At 39.3% G+C, this 19,482-nt stretch overlaps 1 protein-coding gene across 1 annotated transcript in view; it reads left to right on the top strand.

The window, feature by feature from the left end:
• Positions 1 to 11,326: 11,326 nt before the first annotated feature.
• The window catches only part of CCNK (cyclin K), an 18,279-nt gene continuing 10,123 nt past the window's right edge, over positions 11,327 to 19,482 (top strand). The window contains exons 1-3 of the mRNA XM_008583448.1: positions 11,327 to 11,389; positions 15,373 to 15,478; positions 15,972 to 16,029. Of these exons, the coding sequence (XP_008581670.1) occupies positions 15,382 to 15,478; positions 15,972 to 16,029 (155 nt within the window). The 5' untranslated portion in view covers positions 11,327 to 11,389; positions 15,373 to 15,381. The remainder of the gene's footprint in view (positions 11,390 to 15,372; positions 15,479 to 15,971; positions 16,030 to 19,482) is intronic.

Raw genomic sequence — 19,482 nt, 5'->3', positions numbered from 1 at the left:
AGTGAGCGGCCGGTCTGTATGTGGGATCCGAACCCTCGGCGGGAGCGCCGCGCTTCCCAAGTGGCGCACTGTAGCAGTGTGCCACCGGGCCGGCCGAGGTTCTTAAATTTTAAATGCCATTTCTAAAATTGAATGTCATAAAGAAAAATTGGTCATAGTTTTGGCCTATAAAATGAACTAGTTTATTTCAGGAGTTTTAAGCAGATAAGATTGTAAAATCATTGTTCATAGCTTTTGAGGAATCCTAAAAGTGCAGTTAGTGATGGAAGACTAGAGTCTGCTAAATGTCTCAGTTATCACCGAGAGTAATTAGACGGCTCTTGGATGCTAGAATTTATTAATAACCCCTTTTAAAATCCTTTTGGGAAAGCAAAAAGAATACTTTTTGCTCTCCCAACAACAGTACTTGGGAAAGGAGAGCTGATTTCTTCAAACATCAGAGCTTTAATAAGAAAAAGCCAGATGACATAAATCATATTTCCTTATATTACAAGTTTACTAAACTGATGAGGGATTACTAGACATAAGTCCAATAGGTTTCCTGACACTGAACATAATCACTCTATCTAAGTAGACACAAGAAGTAAAAGTACATTGGATAAGGTGTAGTTAGATGGATTTATATCCATTCAAATTACCAAACCCAAAGTGTTGATATTAATGGGTTGATGTCAGCCTGGAGAGAGGTCTTTAGAGATATGCTGCAGGGCTCTGATATTGCTGTAACTCTAACTAGCACTTTTTTATTACCAACTTTTAATATGTAAGAAGCATGCTTTTCAAGTTAATAAATACACTCAAACCATGTAGTAATAATTAGCCAGCATGTTAGATGACACTCAGGGTTCAAAGAGTTCTTAAAGAGTAGTGAAATAATAGGCCAAAACTGACAAGATATAAATTTAACTAGGGGTGATTAAATTTACAAAAACTCAATCGTACATGTTTGAGATGAGGAAGACCTGGCTTGACAAAAATGTCTCTAGGATGTAGTGTTCCATATGTTGAAGCAAAGTAGTGTCTACATTGAGGAAAGTCAGTATCTTAGTCTGAAGTAGGACAAGTTGTGGTTCTGCCACCTGCTAGCTGTGTAAATTAGGCAAGTTGTTTCATGCCTCTTTGGCTCCATTTTCTCAGTGATAAATTGTAAGGATAAGAAAACATAGCTTGCAGACATGCTGCAACTCAATGGACACACAATGGACGTGTTACTGAATATTAGTAACCTCCCTCCCTCCGTGTACTATGCAAATCCTATCCAGAGTATTTTTTCCATTTTGATTGCTGCTATTTAAGGGAGACCTTGACATGCTAAACACCATGTTGAGAAAATGGTTAGGTTTGATTACCCAAGAGAAGAAAACGTAAAAATTTCCTTCATATATGTCTTCAAATTTATTTGAAAGACAATCAGTAGATAGGGAAATGTATTTTCAAGACTTAGGGAGCTAGGTGAGAGTTACAGAGTTGTTAAAAGATTTTATTTATTCATGATTTTTTGCCATAAATATAGCAGATCTAGGGGATAAACTGAACAGATAAAAATCAATGTAAGATAAATAAGAGCTGTTGATACCCAGCAATGTAATAGGCTGCTTTGTAAACTAATAAGGTCCCATTAATGAAAGTGGCCGAATGAAGGTAGCAAATGACCAAGTATTACTGTTATTACCAGAAAATTTCTGTACTGGGTGGAAGAATTTAGTAGTGACCATTACTATTGTTTCCATAATTCTTTTTGTTTGTTTGTTTGTTTGTTTTGTTTTGTTTTGTTTTGTTTGACCGGTAAGGGGAGCGCAACCCTCGGCACAGTGTGGTCTGCACCACGCTTAGCCAGTGAGCGCACCGGCCATCCCTATATAGGATCCGAACCCTCAGCCTTGGCGCTGCCAGCGCCGCACTCTCCCAAGTGAGCCACGGGGCTGGCCCTTGTTTCCATAACTCTAAATGTTGAACATGCATGTAATCTTCATTATGTAAAATGATAATATATCCAAAGCACATTCCTGAAGGGTTTTGCTTAAATGCCTGGACATGCTGATTGTTTATGGAGAGTTTCATTTTGTGGAGCTCATAAATCTGTCAGTCATTTTCACAGTAATTATGAGCTGGTAATGAGAAATTATACGACTTTAGGGTCTTGTGAAAAAATAATTCAAGAGTAATAGGGAACAGGGTTATAGAAATGAGGCAAGAACTTTTTCAGGGGGGTGAATGATTTAGAGGACTGTTTCTGTTCTATTTAAGTATATTTATTTTCATTACGTTTCATGTAGTGTTCATTCTGCCCCAGTCAAAAGGAACCTACACTAGATTATTAGTATGGAGTTTAGCTAATGACAGCAAGGTGAAACAGACTTGAATATATTTATGATTTATCCACTTGTGGACTGCAGTTCTTTTCAATTCTTATTTCATTCCTATTGGGTTATTCCTAACCCTTTTCCCCACCCCGCCCCTTTCTTATCAGTAGATGTCTTGACGCTGTACTTCCCAGAGAAAATGGAGGTACTCTGAGATGCTCTTTTATGAGTTACTTCCTCCCCTTAAAAGGTTTTTAAAATATCTTCCTCAAACTATTCCTTTCCTTCTCAGAGAAAGAGCTTCCTTTCTAAGATTAACTTTTTTACTATGTTTTTTATTATCCCTTGGCCAATTAATCTGCTCTCAATGGCTTGTTCAGACTCTCCTGGTGATTGCTTTCTTTCTGGCTGTAGACGTTCTTCATTCTCCTTTACGCTGGAAAAAAATAAGAAACAAAACAACAACAAAAACCTACCCTCAGCTCTTCCACTCTGTCACTTTCTTTGAACAGATGCCTCAAAAAAATAACTTATTTCATGGCCTGTTTATTTCTTAACACCCATGTAGTTTTCCTTCTGTCCCACTGCACTTGTAAAAAAGTTGTTTTATTTACCTATGTTTGTATATCTGCTTTATTGAGATATAATTCATATACCATACCAATCACCGATTTAAAGTGTACAAGTCAATAATTTTTAGTATATTCAGAGTTGTGCAACCATTACCACAATTAATTTGTAATGTCTCTTGTAAATAACTAATCACCAATTAGAGTAACTTTTCTGAAGTTTCTTCTCCTTCTTAATTTTTCTTTAGCATTTGTCACTGTTGGCTACTACCTCTGGTTTAAAGCTGATATCTCTGGGATTTTTACGCAATTGAGGATGTAAATTTTTCTACCTCTTTAACCATTCCTTCCCTTTCTCTCCTTCGGTGATTCTTTCCACTTCCTACAAGTTCGTCAGTCTGTCTCCAGACCCCTTCTTTTTTCACTCGCCACCCCTCAATCCCTCACCATGAGTTTGTAGTTGTCACCTCTATGTAAATGAATACCAAGTATGTTCTTTCCAGATTTTAACAGGCCTGTTTATCTATCTGATAGATATTTCCACACATCTTACAAGTTCTTCAAACCTACTATTTATAGAACCAAATTCTTCTTTTCCCTTCTCCCATCAAAACAAGCTCTTGTTCTCCTTTTTCTTTTTAGTTTCACCCTTCCCTGTCAGTTAAACTTAAAATCATCTTTTTCTTTTCTTTGCCTTACAGCCAATTAAGACACCCTATCTTGTTCCTACTGCCATTGTGTGGGGACAAGCACATATTAGGCATTACTTGAACTGCTGCTTTAGTCTCCTAACTAGTCTTCTTTCTGCATATCTGAAACAGCCCCTACCTCATTACTCTCTCTCCCCTTACCATGCTTTATTATTTTTTTATGGCACTTATTTTCTGACAAATACTCGTATTAACATATTTCTTTCTTTTTGTCTCTCCCACTAGAATGTAAGTTTCTGGTGGCCAGAGACCTTTTCTGTCTTGTTTTCTGCTGTGTCATAAAGGCCTGGCTCATAGTAAATGCTCAGCAAATATTTGAATGAATAAGGATGTGGAAAACTGTTAGGTTAATGTATCTTAAAGTAGCAATTCCTAACTAGTGTCCCTTGAATAAAGTGCTAAGATATTGATTCCCTGAACCATCTGGCCAGTTGCCTTCTGTTCTGCAAGAAAGCACATGAATTTTTTCACTTACTAATAATCAAAAACCAGAAACATCTCAAATATCTATCTACAGTAAAATAAATTGTTTTATTCATAGAAGAAAATACTGCACAGCAGAGTTTTTCAACTTCAGCACTATTGACATGCTGGACCAGATAATTGCTTGTTGTGGGGGATTGTTCTGTGCATTGTAGGGTGTTCAGCAACATTGTAGGATGTTCAGCCCCCCAAAATTGCCCCCAATTGAAAACCACTGCTGTGCAGTAATGAGAGTGATCAAATACTGCTTTACACAACAGCAGGGATAAATCCCACAAACATAGTATTGAGCAAAAGGAACCAAATGTAAAACAGTGATGCTTTCTCATTGCATAGTCCTTCAAGAACAGACAAAACTAATTGATGGAGATACAGGGCAAGAATAGTGGTTATCTTTGGGGGATAGTGACTAGGAGAGGAATAAGGAGAGCTTCTGGGATTCTGTTTCTCAACTGACTGGTATTACACAGCTTCTGGGATTCTGTTTCTCAACTGACTGGTGTTCACTCTGTGAAAATTAATCAACCATATACTTATAATTAGTGCATTTCTCTTTTTGTATACTATAATTCAGTTAAAGATATTTTAACTTATAAAATCACTACCACACATAAGCAAATATTCCTTGGCTAGTGAGAGATTTTAATCTACAGCACATAAGGATATAAGGAGTCCTGGTCTCCTAAGCAGTCTCATATGATTTCTTTCCCAACTTTTTATTATGTGAAAGAATAGTACAGTGACTCCTTGTTTACCTGTGGCCTAGACTGGACACATGTTAACATTTTGCTACATTTGCTGTGTGCTTATATTTTAGCTATACCATTTGAAAGTAAGTTGCCGACATCCTGACACTTCACTCAAAATACTTCAGCCTGCATCTCATAAGAATAAAGTCATTCTCCTATATAATCACAATGTCATTGTTACCCCTTAGAAAATTACCAGTACTTCCCTAATATCCTCTAATCATTTTCTAGCCATATGAGCTATTATTTGGTGGCTTTACATATGTTGGCTCTTTTAGGATCTACAGAGTCCTTCTGCAATAGTTAGTTTAGACCATTGAGTTGACGAGAACTGATATTTAGAAATTTTAAGAAACTAGTCCACACACACACTCAGCTAGTAATTGGCAGAGCTGGGATTCCAACCTAGGGTTTTCTAACTTCAATTCTGTGTTCTTTCTGTTATACCACACTCATTTTTAATATGATGGTATTTCTGATATTTTAATTATTCAGTAAACGTCCGGTAAGACATTTTACTCAGCCAGTCTCCATAGGAACAGTGTTTTTTTTTTTTAAACAGAATCTAATCAGTGTTCACACATTGCATTTGGTTATTATGCCTTTTTAGCCTTTTTAAATCTAGGACAGTTCTCCCTTTTTTTTTTTTTTTTTTTCCCCTGTTCTCATGATACTGACTTTTTTGAAGAGAGCAGGTCAGTTGTCATGTAGAGTTTCCCACCTTCCCACCTTCTGGATGTGAATAGTAGTTTCATTGTTGTGCTATTTAACTTGTTTTTCTACCTCCAGTGTTTACTATAAACTGGAAATTAGGTCTAAAAGGTTGGTTGGATTTAGGTTAAGCTTTTGGGGGGCAAGAATACTACATAGGTAGGTGATACTTATTTTATATCATATCATATCAGAAGACACATAATGGCCTATTAGCTTTCACCCTATTAGCGATACCAGGGTTGATCATTTTGTTAAGGTAAAGGTTCTTTTTTCACAGTAGTTATTACCAGTGCTAGCAAAGTAGATTTATTGGCATATGTATGTGTACACATACACACACATACATATATACATACATACATACATACATACATACAGTATGGACTCATGGATTGTTTATTCACTATTTTACAAACAATTACAGTCATTTTTCTTTTTAATATTCAAATTACCCTGTATTTGTCCAGTGGGCGCCCATGATGCTGGCTGCTATGTCTTTTGATAAGCTTCAGTTAGTCTGAGTACCTCCCACGCAGGCCCCTACCCCAGACAGGAAAGAAGCCTGCTTCCTTTTAGAGCGTAATGGTGTGGAAAAACTAAGATTTGGACACTAGGTGTATCCCTTATTATAGAGGTGTCACTGTTTCTAGATGCCTGAAATAGACAGAACTGGGATATATATGTATATATTTTTAACCATGATTTATTTTGATATTTTCAATTAAAATTTAACGTTACAGGTTTTGCTAATGATGAATAGCTGCTTTTTTTCTTTTAGGGCATGGCTTTCCTCAGAATATATTCATATTTCATATTTCAAATTCGGGATTTTAATCTTTCAGGATTGTGATTTTCGGGATTTTAGATAATAGCTGCTTTTTTTCTTTTAGGGCATGGCTTTCCTCAGAATATATTCATATTTCATATTTAAAATTCGGGATTTTAATCTTTCAGGATTGTGATTTTCGGGATTTTAGATGTTAGGGATTTTAGACTTTAGTGGTTTTGATCATTCAGGATTATGGCATTTGAGATTGTGTCTTTCGGGATGATTGGCACCAGTTGGGTTCATGTACCATATTTTACTCAACCAATACCCTGTTCATGGACATTTAGGTTGTTTACAGTTTTTGCCGTTATAAATAACATTGCCGTTAATAATCTTGAGTATATGTTCTTTCATATTTGGCAGTATTTTCAGAGTAGATTCCTAGCAGTGAGATTGCTGGGTCAGAGAAAAATGCATGTGTAATTTTTTAGATATTGCCAACTTCCCCTTTGTGACAGTTGTACTATTTTGTACTCCCACTAGCAATATATGAAATCACCTCCTTCTCCCTGGCCTTGCCAACAGAGTAAATTGTCAAACTTTAGGATTTTTGCCAATCCTGTAGGTGAGAAATATAGGTATCTCAGTATGATATCTGATTAGGAACTCATATTTTCTGAGGCTTTAGATAACTAGTCTCTCCTTCCCCCACCACTATCCCCCAACATTACCTAATTTAATCAGTTACACACAAAAATGTAAATTATTAGTTTAAGCAGATTGCTTTTCTCCACGTACTTAATTCTTCCTGTTGGATTAAAGTTCAGATTCCTATTAGAGCTACCAGGTGCAAGGAGGAGGAGAATTACTCGGCCCTGCCGTTTCACATTTCCCACCAGAAATGAGGCAGGTACGCAGAAAATGTTAGGCTTCCAGATGAACTGACAGGGGCCCTGGCCCAGAGCCTGACTGCACAACTGCTATTTTCTTGCTAACCAGACTAACCTGGCTCCAGCCACCTCCTTTGGAACTCTTTTGCCACCCTGTTGAACATTTTTACTGTCTCTGATCCAGTTTTTGAATGACTTACAAATTACAATAGCCTGTGGATGAGATCCTTGTTTTCTTTTCTTCTCTCAACATGGAGTGTTTAGAGAATCTCTTTATTCTGAATGAAAGAAAGGGAAGAGGATGAGAAAGGAAGAACAATTTAAAGGGGCTCCTTCCTTTATGGACCACCTCCTTCCACCTATTCCCCCAGATCACTGCACCCATACCTGATTTATATTGTTCAGCTCAGTGGTTTGTGCAGATGTGAATTAATCTAACCCCATGGCTTTTCTAAGTGAAAGTGCCTAAGTAAGTGAAATCAAGTAAACTAAAAAAGGGAACATTTGATTTGGTGCTAGATGGAAGTGACAGATAATTTTGGATCATAAATCTTTATAGGGGATTAAGACAGGCCCAGGCTTTACCGAAGAATGAAATCTAGACCAGCATTAGAGAACTGTGTTCTGATGAAGAAGGGAAGTGAGATGAACTCAGTTTCTTCCAAAATTTTGCCTAGATTTAACCCTTTAGACTCAATACCATTTTTTTGTTTTTGGCAGCTGACCGATAAGGGGATCTGAACCCTTGACCTTGGTGTTATCAGCACCATACTCTAACCAAGTGAGCTAACCAGGCAGCCCCCTTTACGGCCAAAAGAGGGAGAGGAAATGCTCTTCCTTTTAAACTACCATGAAATTTGGGGTTTATTTGTACTGGGGTCACTTACAATATGTGTTAAATTGGCTCTGGGGGTTAGCCTGGGCTTCTAACTGGCAGTCAGTAGCATAGTTTCTATGGGAAAATTTGATCCCAAATCAGGTACAATCTGTGATTGTAGATTGTTTATTATTTAGGATGGCTTATAGTGTGGGGTATCCCTTTCCAAATTTGCTTTTTTTCCTCTTTCTTGTAGGACTCAAACATTTTCAGAGAACCTTTTGGAAAGAACAAGTCTACTTCAATAAATGAAGGAGAATAAAGAAAATTCAAGCCCTTCAGTAACTTCAGCAAATCTGGACCACACAAAACCATGTTGGTACTGGGATAAGAAAGACTTGGCTCATACACCCTCACAACTCGAAGGACTTGATCCAGCTACTGAGGCCCGGTACCGCCGAGAGGGGGCTAGGTTCATCTTTGATGTGGGCACACGTTTGGGACTGTATCCTAACTCTCCTTGGAATCTGTAATAGGCTGTCCCACCACCAGCAAGAATTAAATTAAACATTATAGACAAAATATACAGAATTTCTGTGTGCCAGAACAGTTCTTAAATATCTTTGTTGTTTAAATGTTTCTGATTTGCCTGGCTCTTCAGGGGTTTTTCTGTTTCTGGTTTATTATTTAAATGTGTAGACTTAGCCACTGAGCAAGTTGCCAGCCAGCAGGAAAATAAATTGAGATGACAGTTGAAGTGTTTCTAAAGAATGGTAAAGCCGAGCCTTGTTAAAAGCATAAAACTTCAGCTTGCTAATTCTTGTACCAGAATTCTGACACCGTAAGATGGTCTCATCTGCCTTCTTTGCCACTGAAGTGTTTCTAAAGAATGGTAAAGCCGAGCCTTGTTAAAAGCATAAAACTTCAGCTTGCTTATTCTTGTACCAGAATTCTGACACCGTAAGATGGTCTCATCTGCCTTCTTTGCCATTGATACTGCCTACTTTACCACTATTTTGTTTTTGCTTCTCTTTATTATTTTTATGCATTTAACTAAGAACATAACCTATAAATGTTATTGGCTAAAGTCCTTAACCAGAACAACAGACACTATGATACCCTGGCAACTGGAATAATTTATTTTCATCGCTTCTATATGTTTCATTCCTTCAAGCAATTCCCAAGATATGTAAGTATTTGGCTTTTATTGTAACTCTCTATTACATTTTATTATTTCCATACAGTTTGGTGGACTGATTGTAGTTTCTCTTTTTATCATATTTTCTAGAAGGTATTTCTATATGCTACATACTATATATAAACACAATCAAGTTTGAACTTTGTTTTTTCTTAATTTCTTAATTACCATGTTCAAATCTGTTTTTATTTAGGTGAATATATACCATAGTCATATTGCTCTGTATGTAAAAGTTTACTTCCTTTTTACCTTTCCCCATGATAAATTTGGACTTATAATTGAGAACCAACAAAGATCAGGAAAGCCAAATGAAACCAAATGGAAGCCAATATCTATGCCATATCACTCATTTTTCAGCTATTCCTTGAACCTGCACTATGTCTTATTCTCGGTGGGAGATCCAGACAGGGAACCTGCCTCCAATAGCTTTTAGTTCAGGATAGGTGGTGTGACATATACAGAACTCATGATGAAAAGTGAGGCCGTAGGAGAGGTACAGATGGAGAGCTGAGTCCTTTAAGGGGGAGATTAATGACATCTTGGAGCAGTCAGGGAAAATGCTAGGAAGGAGATGCCAGCAGTATGCTTGCATGTACATAGGGCATAGGCATGCTGAGATGGGCTGGGGCAGTAGTCCAGCAGAAGCAGAGGCAGGGAAGCACACCACACATTGCCAGCCCCACCAGGAGCACCGTTTGACAATAAGGGAATGGTAGGACCCTGGATGGAAAGATAGAATGGGTCAGACCATGGTGAACCTTGAATGTCAGAGTAGGGAAACTCAACTTTGGTAGGTAAACAATGAAGTGATTAAATGCTAAGATTTTACTTAGGTTTGTATGCATGTCTTCCTCACTAGTTTGTGAAGTTCTTAAAAAAGACGATCATGACAGAATCAGAATTTGTACCCCTGCCAGAGTGTCTGACAGTCATGTGGTCAGGATTATGTGAGGAGAATGGCATGTAGGAGGGATTAGAGTGGCAAAGAGAAGCTGAAGATAGAGCAGTGCGGACCCCATTAATAACAGGGACTAAACTAGGGTTAAGGCAAATGGAGGGACAGTGTCTGAGTCCATTCAAACTGCTGTAACAAATTCCTTAGACCAGGTAATTGTATAAACAACAGAAACTTATTTCGCACAGTTCTGGAGGCTGGGAAGTCCAAGATCAAGGTGCCAGCAGATTCGGTGCCTGGTAAGGGCCTGTTTCTCATAGAGGAAGCCTTCTTGCTCTATCCTCACATGACAGAAGAGAGGAACACGCTCCCTCAGGCCTCTTTTATAAGGGCAGTAATCTTATTTGTGAGGGGATCACCTCCCAAAGGCCCCACCTCTTAATACCACCACAGTGGAGATCAGGTTTCAACATATGAATTTGGGGAGCACACAAACATTCAAACCTTAGCAGAAAGGAAAGAAAGTGTGGGCAGTGGTGTAGAGATGGATTCCACAGGACATACAGTCAGCTGTGCTCTTTCTTTTTCCATAGCAAACTCTCAACTCATTGTTCAGAGTTACTATCTTTCTGACTGAAATATAAAAAGAAAATTCATTTCTGTGACTTTTTAACTTTGGGATATTTTCTTTGTTTACATGGCATTTTCTTAAGAAAATTAAATTTTAAGTTTATTAGGCAAAATTGAAGGGCAAGGGTATGTGTGTAAAAATTTTTGGGGGCTTTTAGAGTATCAGTATTTATGAATAAGAAAGAGGAAGGTAGGAGAATGAGAGGGACCAGTTTACTGTGAAGGCCAAACATCCTTGCACCTGTTTCTGTGTGAGCTTTTTTTTGTTTTTTATTTTGGCTGCTGGCCAGTACAAGCATCAAATCTTGAATTTGGTGTTACCAGCACCATGCTCTAACCAACTGAACTAATCAGCCAGCCCATTTGTGTGATCTTTAATACCAAAAATAAGAGTTTTTGTCTCCCTTTTAGGTGACAGGAGCTTGTTGCCTCTTTCTGGCTGGGAAAGTAGAAGAAACACCAAAAAAATGTAAAGATATCATCAAAACAGCTCGTAGTTTATTAAATGATGTACAATTTGGCCAGTTTGGAGATGATCCAAAGGTAAGAGCCATCACTTGCTGCCTTCAAATTGTGATTCCTCATGGTAGCAGGATATCATCAAAACAGCTCGTAGTTTATTAAATGATGTACAATTTGGCCAGTTTGGAGATGACCCAAAGGTAAGAGCCATCACTTGCTGCCTTCAAATTGTGATTCCTCATGGTAGCACTATGGTATGGTTTCTTGTGTTGACAATGGCTGTGGCCCTTGTATCTGCCGGTCCTTTGAGTTCCTAAGATGGCTTTATGTAGAAGGTTCTCCTTGCTTTTGTAAGAGGAGAGAAGATGACGCAGGCTGTACGTATGTAGCACTCCCTAATGTGCCCAGCAGTTTTTGGAGCACTTTAGAGACAATAGCACATTTCACAGATAAGAGCAGAAATCCTCTCAATGCCATTAGCACTCCACTGTGTAGGTTCAACAGTGATGGCAGGGCCACATTTCCAGCTAGCTTCTGGGTCAGACAGAAGTACACATGGTATATGTACATGTACATGTGCCTACATCTGCTGTGTGTCTTCTGCTCCCTAGAATGTTGTAAGGTATCAGCATTTGCAGCATTTTCAGGTACCCAGAGATTAATGCTGGTCATACCATCCATCCTTTTCCTTCCCCACAATCCCTTCAACGTCAGCAAATAGTGCTAAAATTATTGTACATTTGCTTTTTTATGTTCTGAGAATACCACTTTCAGGGACCAATGGCAGTTTTCCTCCACCCCCGTTCTTGTCAAGGTCTCCCTATTGTCACCCTTACAGCACTTGTTAATTATCCTTCATAATGTCTGTTTTGTCGAGTGCCTAGTACAGTGGCAGGACAGAGTAGACGTTCAACAGATACTTGTTGAATAAATGACAAACTACTGTTATGGAAGAAAGCTCAAAGGCAATGAAGTTCAGCAGCATTCTTGGTCTTGTTTTTCCTAACTAGCTTGTTCCTTGTCTCACCCTTCTCTCTGCCAAGCAGTGTGTGTGTGTGTGTGTGTAATGTATAGACATTTTCCTCATTGCTATGAGGAGTTTCCAGGGGCCCAAAATACTTCTGTACTTAATGTGGTTGTGATTGATACTAATACTTTGTAAATATTGTCAATGTGGTTTATTCTGTCCCTCGAACTTCATTATGAATCTGTTAACCTACTTACAAAAGTTTGAACCTATGAGGAATTCATATTAACCCTAATCAGAAATGCAGTTTTATAAAGCAGTAGCCATCAGATAATATTTTTGATGCCCAGGGTATTTGATTTTTACTGTGAGGTACTATGTTTCTGATGTGATTAGTCCAGTCATGAGGACATATTTTGCTTCAGTCATGTCTTGGTCACAGTGGCTGATGAGCATGTGGTTAAGGATAAGGCATGCTGATCTGGAGCCACTACCAGATGAGGATGCGTGGCAGCTGGTGTGTGCTGTCCTAGGCGCCTTGCATAAGTCCCCCTATACTTTCAGCCTTTACCCACTCTATCCCCAAATCAGGAAACCAAGACCCAGTCCAGGCACAGTGAAGTAGAAGTTTCACAGCTCCAGTGCCCCAGAAAATAGGAAAAAGGGACTGGCCATACTAATGAGACCTGAGTGGGCAAGGGGGTTCTACAACCTGCCAGCTTCCCCTCTCTCATGTGAAGTCTCCCCAGACATGACTTGGGGAGTAGGAGCCAAAGGAAAACGCCTTAAATCTGGGAGCAGTAATGACGTTGAGGAAGACATTATCCTTGGCAGAGAAGAGGGCAGTTATTTGGGGGAAGGCACTACAAGTATTGAGAAAAAATAAGATTGTGAATCGCGTGGAACTTTTTTTTGCCTTAATTACCTTTGCTTTAACTGTGTAGTTTTCCCTCGTAATAATAATATCTCATGTATTCAGTAAATATTTGTTCCAGCCACTGTGCTAGACATTAGACATAAAACGCTTGGCAGGCCAGACATGGTCTTTGCTCTCATGGATTTTAGAGTTGAGTGGCAGGATAGATTTTAACCAAATTATCATATAAATAACTATCTGATTGTGAGCTGTGGTAAATGCTATAAAAGATGATTTACAGGTGCTATGAGAGCATTCCCACACAGGGACCCAGACAAGTCCTCCAGACAAGTTCTCCAGACAAGTATGGGGCTGAGGGAAAACTTCCCTGAGGAATGATGTTGGCTCAAAGACCTGTAATTACCCTATTAGTTGAATATTTGAAACACAAAGGGTGGGCAGGCCTTGGGCTATCTTGTAATACTATATGGGCTCTAGCCTGGAAGCTGATTGGCACACTTAGAAAAAGATTGTTTCTAGATTTAGAGGAAATGAAGCTTCTGGGAAACAGGTGGTGACAATAACAGTTTTTAAAAAAAAAATAAAAGTTTTAATACCATGTGAAAGTTTCTTCTGAGATTTTGAAAAGCTTTCATGAAAATGCTTGGGAAACTAGGGTAGAAAACCTTAGTCTTGCCATGCCATTTGGAATAATAAGTCATTATAGAATCCTCTAAAAAAAAAAATAAAAGTTTTAATACCATGTGAAAGTTTCTTCTGAGATTTTGAAAAGCTTTCGTGAAAATGCTTGGGAAACTAGGGTAGAAAACCTTAGTCTTGCCATGCCATTTGGAATAATAAGTCATTATAGAATCCTCTGTGTATTCTTAGGAATAATGCTGTATTTTAAAATGAAAGCAACTTACCTAAATGTCTGCTCTTCCCGCAGTTAATAGGCTTATGCCACTGTTAATGATGAGGTTTTCAATCCTCTACAAAGTCCTTTCTTCTCTGATGCCAAACAAATAACATAATTCTCTCTAATTGTTCTTCCTACATAGTGTCTTAATTGTGTTTTACACTGTCTTTAAGTGCTAGGTACAGTCAGGCTCTACCATGGTTGAATTTGAGAAGTACCCGTTTAGGGACATTTACTAGTTAAGAGTGTAATAAAAGAGGAGATTCCATTTACAATAGCAACAGTAAAAATAAAATATCCAGGATTAGACCTTGTAGAAACCATGCGGAGAATGGTGAGGACTTTAAAACTATTAAAGGACTGAAAAGTTCTTAATGAATTTTTGATAGAAAGATTCAAGATAGTTAAAAAAATCTTTGCTTTCCCTTATTGCTCTGTAAATTCAGTGAGTTCCCAATCAGAATTATCAGTGGCTTTTATTTTTTCTGGAATGACACTAAGTAAATGATGCTAAATTGGGGGGCAGTGGGGGAGACATATAAAAACAAGAAACTTTTTGAAAAAGAATAGTAATGTAGTGAAAGTATCCTTTCCAAGTCCCTTTGATCCTGGTACAGAAGTAGACAAACAGATCTGTGAACAGAAAAGATTTTGTGTGTGTATTTATGAGTGCATACGTACATGCATAGTTTAAGATACGATTTAGGTAGCATTTTAAATGAAAGAGGAAATGATAACTTTTCAGTAAATGACATTGGGACATATTTCAGATAAATGAAAGATTTAAACACAAACATCATGTGCCCTCATTCACACATATACACTGTGTGTGGGTGTGGGTGTGGGTGTGTGTACAGGGTACTTCAAAAAGTAATTCGTATTATTCATATCTTTTAATTCCATTTTCTCGCATACTTTTCAAAATATTTTCTGTATACTTGCATACACACACACACACATACACATACACACTGCTGATACAACTTACTGTCTGAGTTTATGTGAAGCGAGCTATCATAATCTCTTTCTTGCTTAAAGTTTTCAATGAAAATTCCTAAGGGATTATATTTTTTAATGGAAGTTTTGAAACAAACTGCAATTCAGTAAATTATCTGTATAGTAAAGTCTGTTTTGTAAAGGGGCCTTTCATGTATGTATTGAAAGTAATGATATTTCTAATAAGGATATTTATTTTGTTTTCAGCATTTTTTTAATTAACCATCTGATTGTTTCATCTTCCTACTTTGAGTTCTTTATAGAACTTATCCTTGTCTCTGAGCATGTTAAAAGGCCGAGTGGGAGAGAGGAGAAAAGGAACGAAAAACAGTTGCATAAGTATGGCTTGAAAAGAAAATTAATAGATAGGAAAGCTCACATTTTTAACGTTGTTTGAGAACCATGATTGTAATTACTATCCCAATATTTGTTATTTTGTTTTTAGGAAGAAGTAATGGTTCTGGAGAGAATCTTACTACAGACCATAAAATTTGATTTACAGGTGGAACATCCATATCAATTTCTACTCAAATATGCAAAACAACTCAAAGGTAAGAAAAAAAAGTTTTAAAAGAACTTTTTCATCCTGAAATCAAGTCTGAGTATTTGATAATACTCAGATTAGGCTTCTCAGAACAGGAAAACAGAAAGTTTGGTGTGTGAAGTACCAGAACATAGCTTGCTTACACAATTCAGTATCATAGCCATTAATGCTGTTTCTTTTTATGCATAAACAGGTTCTGTCATCCAGTTGCCAAGTGATATGAGGCAGCAAAATGAGTCAGAATTTTTTTAAATAGAATAATAAAATTAGCCTTCGAGCCAGGTTTCCTATAAATGGTGGTTCAGTGTAGGTCATGTGGAAAAAGAACAGAGGTAGGACGTAGACCCATGTCGTTTGTCCTCGTTTCCCAGATGAAAGCTCTTTACTGTGTACTGGAATGGTGCCGAGCACACAGTAGGTTTTAAATAAATGCTTGTTGCTTCTTGTGAATTTTTTTTTCCTCCTATTACTATTAATTTACCTTTTCTCCCCATTTCTAGGTGATAAAAACAAAATTCAAAAGTTGGTTCAAATGGCATGGACCTTTGTAAATGACAGGTACACATGTTCAAATGTTGATTTAATTATAGTGTTTTAAAATAGGCAGAGACTTCATGGGTCATTTAATCCAAACCCCTTATTTTGTATCAGAGGAAACTGACTTGCCCCAGCTTGAACAGGCAGTTAATGGCAGAGCTGGGGCTGAAGTCCAGGTCATCTGCTTCTCAGCACAGGGGTTTCTTTCTGCCCTGCCATGTCATGATGTGTGAGATGCTGAAATCTTATCACCAGGTTAAAGCATAAGTCCAAAACAATACACTGGAGAATTGTCACAACTGAATACTGAGAGCCTATTTGGTTCTGCAAAATATACTTTCTTGTAATGGTCTTAGAGCCTTGATGTTCTTCTTAGAGCCCAGGGATCTAATGAGGTGCAGCGGTGGGGAAAGGAATGCCTGTGAGTGGAGCTGCTGGCAGCCCCACCCCATTGCAGTCAGAGAAGCTTCTCTTCTGTTTTTTTTTTTTGTTTTTTTTCTTTTTGTTTTTTTTACTGACTGGCAATGGGATCACAACCCTCAGTGTCGTGCCCGCACCACGCTCAGCCAGTGAGCGGGAACCGGTCTCCACATGGGATCCGAACCCTGGGCGGGAGCGCCGCTGCGTTCCCAAGCGGCGCACTCACCAGTGCGCCACCGGGCCGGCCCTTCTCTTCTGTTTGATTTACATAATGTTTGACCTCCCTGGGTGGGAGCGCCGCCGTGCTCCCAAGCGGCGCACTCTCCAGTGCGCCACCGGGCCGGCCCTTCTCTTCTGTTTGATTTACATAATGTTTGACCTCCCCTCATAGTCTGACTGCACGTTGGTGGGGAGCCTGAAAACAAATGTGCTCAGAGGAGAAGCTGCCTCTGAGAACCAGGAGGGCTCTATCTTCCTCCTGCTCCAGCCCTCACTGCCTATGTCATCTCTGACAGAGCTCTGAAACCTGTTGATTTACACCTGCGTGGTTAATACGTGCTAGCGTTGTCATGGTGGCTGCTGGTTACTTACAGCTGCCTGACCCTGAAGGGTAGGCTTTTTCCTCCACCCGACATGGCCCAGACTCCTGTATGCTGACTGCTAGAGTAGTTATCTCTTCCATTCTCTTCATGAGTGCTCAGTTATATAAATGGCACCGGGTACTTGTAAAAGTTTCTAGCAGTAGGAGCACAAAGCTATGTTCCCCATAGAGGAAGCCATTTGTTGTTACACAGTCCCCAAAGGAAGACATGTGGCTAAACACAGATCAGCAAACCCGAGGATCAAGTGTGGGAAAGCACGGTAGAGGGCCTGAAACCTAGTTTTCAGGAAACCTAGTTTTAATTTTTAGGAAGATTCCTCATTCTGTCTGATTTGGAAAGAAGAAAGAGGAAGGGAGCAGAAATGATAATCTGGTAGGTGTTCAGGCCAGAGATCATTTTTGTCTGAGAATATGTGCTGTCACTGTAATTCTGTGAGTGCCTGGATAATCCACTTTTTTCCTCACCACATTCAAGATCTCAGTTAACATTTGTGTATTTTCTTTTGTAACAGGTTGTTTCTCCCAAAGAAGAGAGCAAAGCAGCAGGTAATTTCCTGTTCTAATGTTTTGGTGTTTAGTTTTATGCATTTCTATACAAAACGTTAAATTCATTTAAATTCTTTATTAACGGGGCCGGCCCGGTGGCGCACTGCTACAGCGCGCCGCTTGGGAGCGCGGCGGCGCTCCCGCCGAGGGTTCGGATCCCACATACAGACCGGCCGCTCACTGGCTGAGTGAGGTGCGGGCGCAACACCGAGGGTTGCGATCCTGTTGCCGGTCCCGGTCCGGTACGGGCGTGACACTGAGGGTTGCGATCCGTTGCCGGTCACGAAAAAAGACAAAAAGAAAAAAAAAAAATTCTTTATTAACATTGTTTCCTTCCTGATGTAGATTAGCCTTAAAATTTTGGAGTCCATCAAAAATTTTTTCCCTGTCTGCCAGAGAAAGTGCACAGTCCTCTCTGTTTATCACCTTACCGCGTATGTTTTAGCTTGTATGCTGACAAAAGGTATCAATACAAAAAAAAATTATAGGCAATAAAAATATACACAGTAACATATAAAAATATAATTATGAAAGTAGGAGAACTGTTGCAGCAGAGTTTATTTTTGGAGATCATCACGGTAGTGAGAGTCAAGGTGGTGGGGTCCCCACACTGAACCTAGAGCATCAGCGTGGTGGGGTGGAAGGACAGGAAGTGCCAGGCAGTGTGTTGCCCAAAGAACCACTGAATGACCTTGCCCTGCTGCTTATGCAGGCCAGGCCTCACCTCTTGTAAACACTGGTTTTTTTTCCCATTTGTACAGCCCAAGTTAAGTTGGATAATTTGTTTCTATATTGGAAATAAACAGAGTGAGCAGAATCTGAAAGATTACAAAACAAAAAATTAGAAATGTTGTGTCACTGTCAATTCACCCCATCATACTGAACTCTTTGAAGGCACTGATCACATTTACTCATTTGTTTCTTTGTTGCTTAGTTCTTAGTTCTTGTGAATTATTCGTTAAACTGTTGTGAGATCTTCAAGGTAGGCTAAAGCTACATTTTTCCCAACATTTTTGGGGGAATGATGAGTTCAGTTTAGGTGAATTTTTTTTTTTAGCTCCAAACTGACAGCCATTAAGCATGAGACACAAGCAGGCTATGCTCCATGCCATGTGGAGCAGGCAGTCGACATGAGCTGACATGTGGGTCTTTGAGAGAGGCAGGAAATGAGCTGCCTGGTGAGCTTGGAGGAAGACTTGCCTTTGAGCAACTGGAGCTGAGGGGGTGGAGCATTGAGATGGAAGGATGTGGGTGAGCAAAGGAATTGAGAATTTGGGAGAAATCGAAGAGGAGTCTTGCAGGAATGTGAAGAGCTATAAGGGATAGGATTGAAAATGTGAGTTAGGACTAGATCATAGAGTCCACCTTGAGGAATATGGATTTTGCATAGGAAGTGGGAGCCATTGAAGATTTTTGAGTTGGGAAGTAGCAAAGTCGGAGTTCATTTGAGAACGAGTTCCCTGGCAGCATAAATAGGACAAATGGTTGAGAATGGGGAAAGGCTTGTAAGCACCCAAGTGAGACCTGGTGAGGGCAGGCAGAGTGGTGGCCACAGGGCCAGAAAGGGAGGGTCAAGATGCGGTGTCACTTGGGGTCTCGACCCTGCTTTGCAGTGCGTGCCGCTAGCCACAGAGGGTTGTGGAGCACTTGAAATGTGGCTGACTCAAATTGCCACACACTGTCAGCGTAAAATGCACACTAGATTTCCAAGAGCTCATAAGAAAAGAGAATGTAAAGAAATTTCATTAATAAAGTTTTATATTGGGCCGGCCCGTGGCTCACTCGGTAGAGTGTGGTGCTGATAACACCAAGGCCACGGGTTCGGATCCCATATAGGGATGGCCGGTTTGCTCACTGGCTGAGCGTGGTGCTGACAACACCAAGTCAAGGGTTAAGATCCCCTTACC

This window comes from Galeopterus variegatus, unplaced genomic scaffold, assembly GCF_000696425.1.
Source record: "Galeopterus variegatus unplaced genomic scaffold, G_variegatus-3.0.2 Scaffold2916, whole genome shotgun sequence".
Classification (NCBI taxonomy): Eukaryota; Metazoa; Chordata; class Mammalia; order Dermoptera; family Cynocephalidae; genus Galeopterus; species Galeopterus variegatus.
Note: the sequence above shows the minus strand (reverse complement) of the source record. Positions and strands in the feature narration are given on the sequence as shown.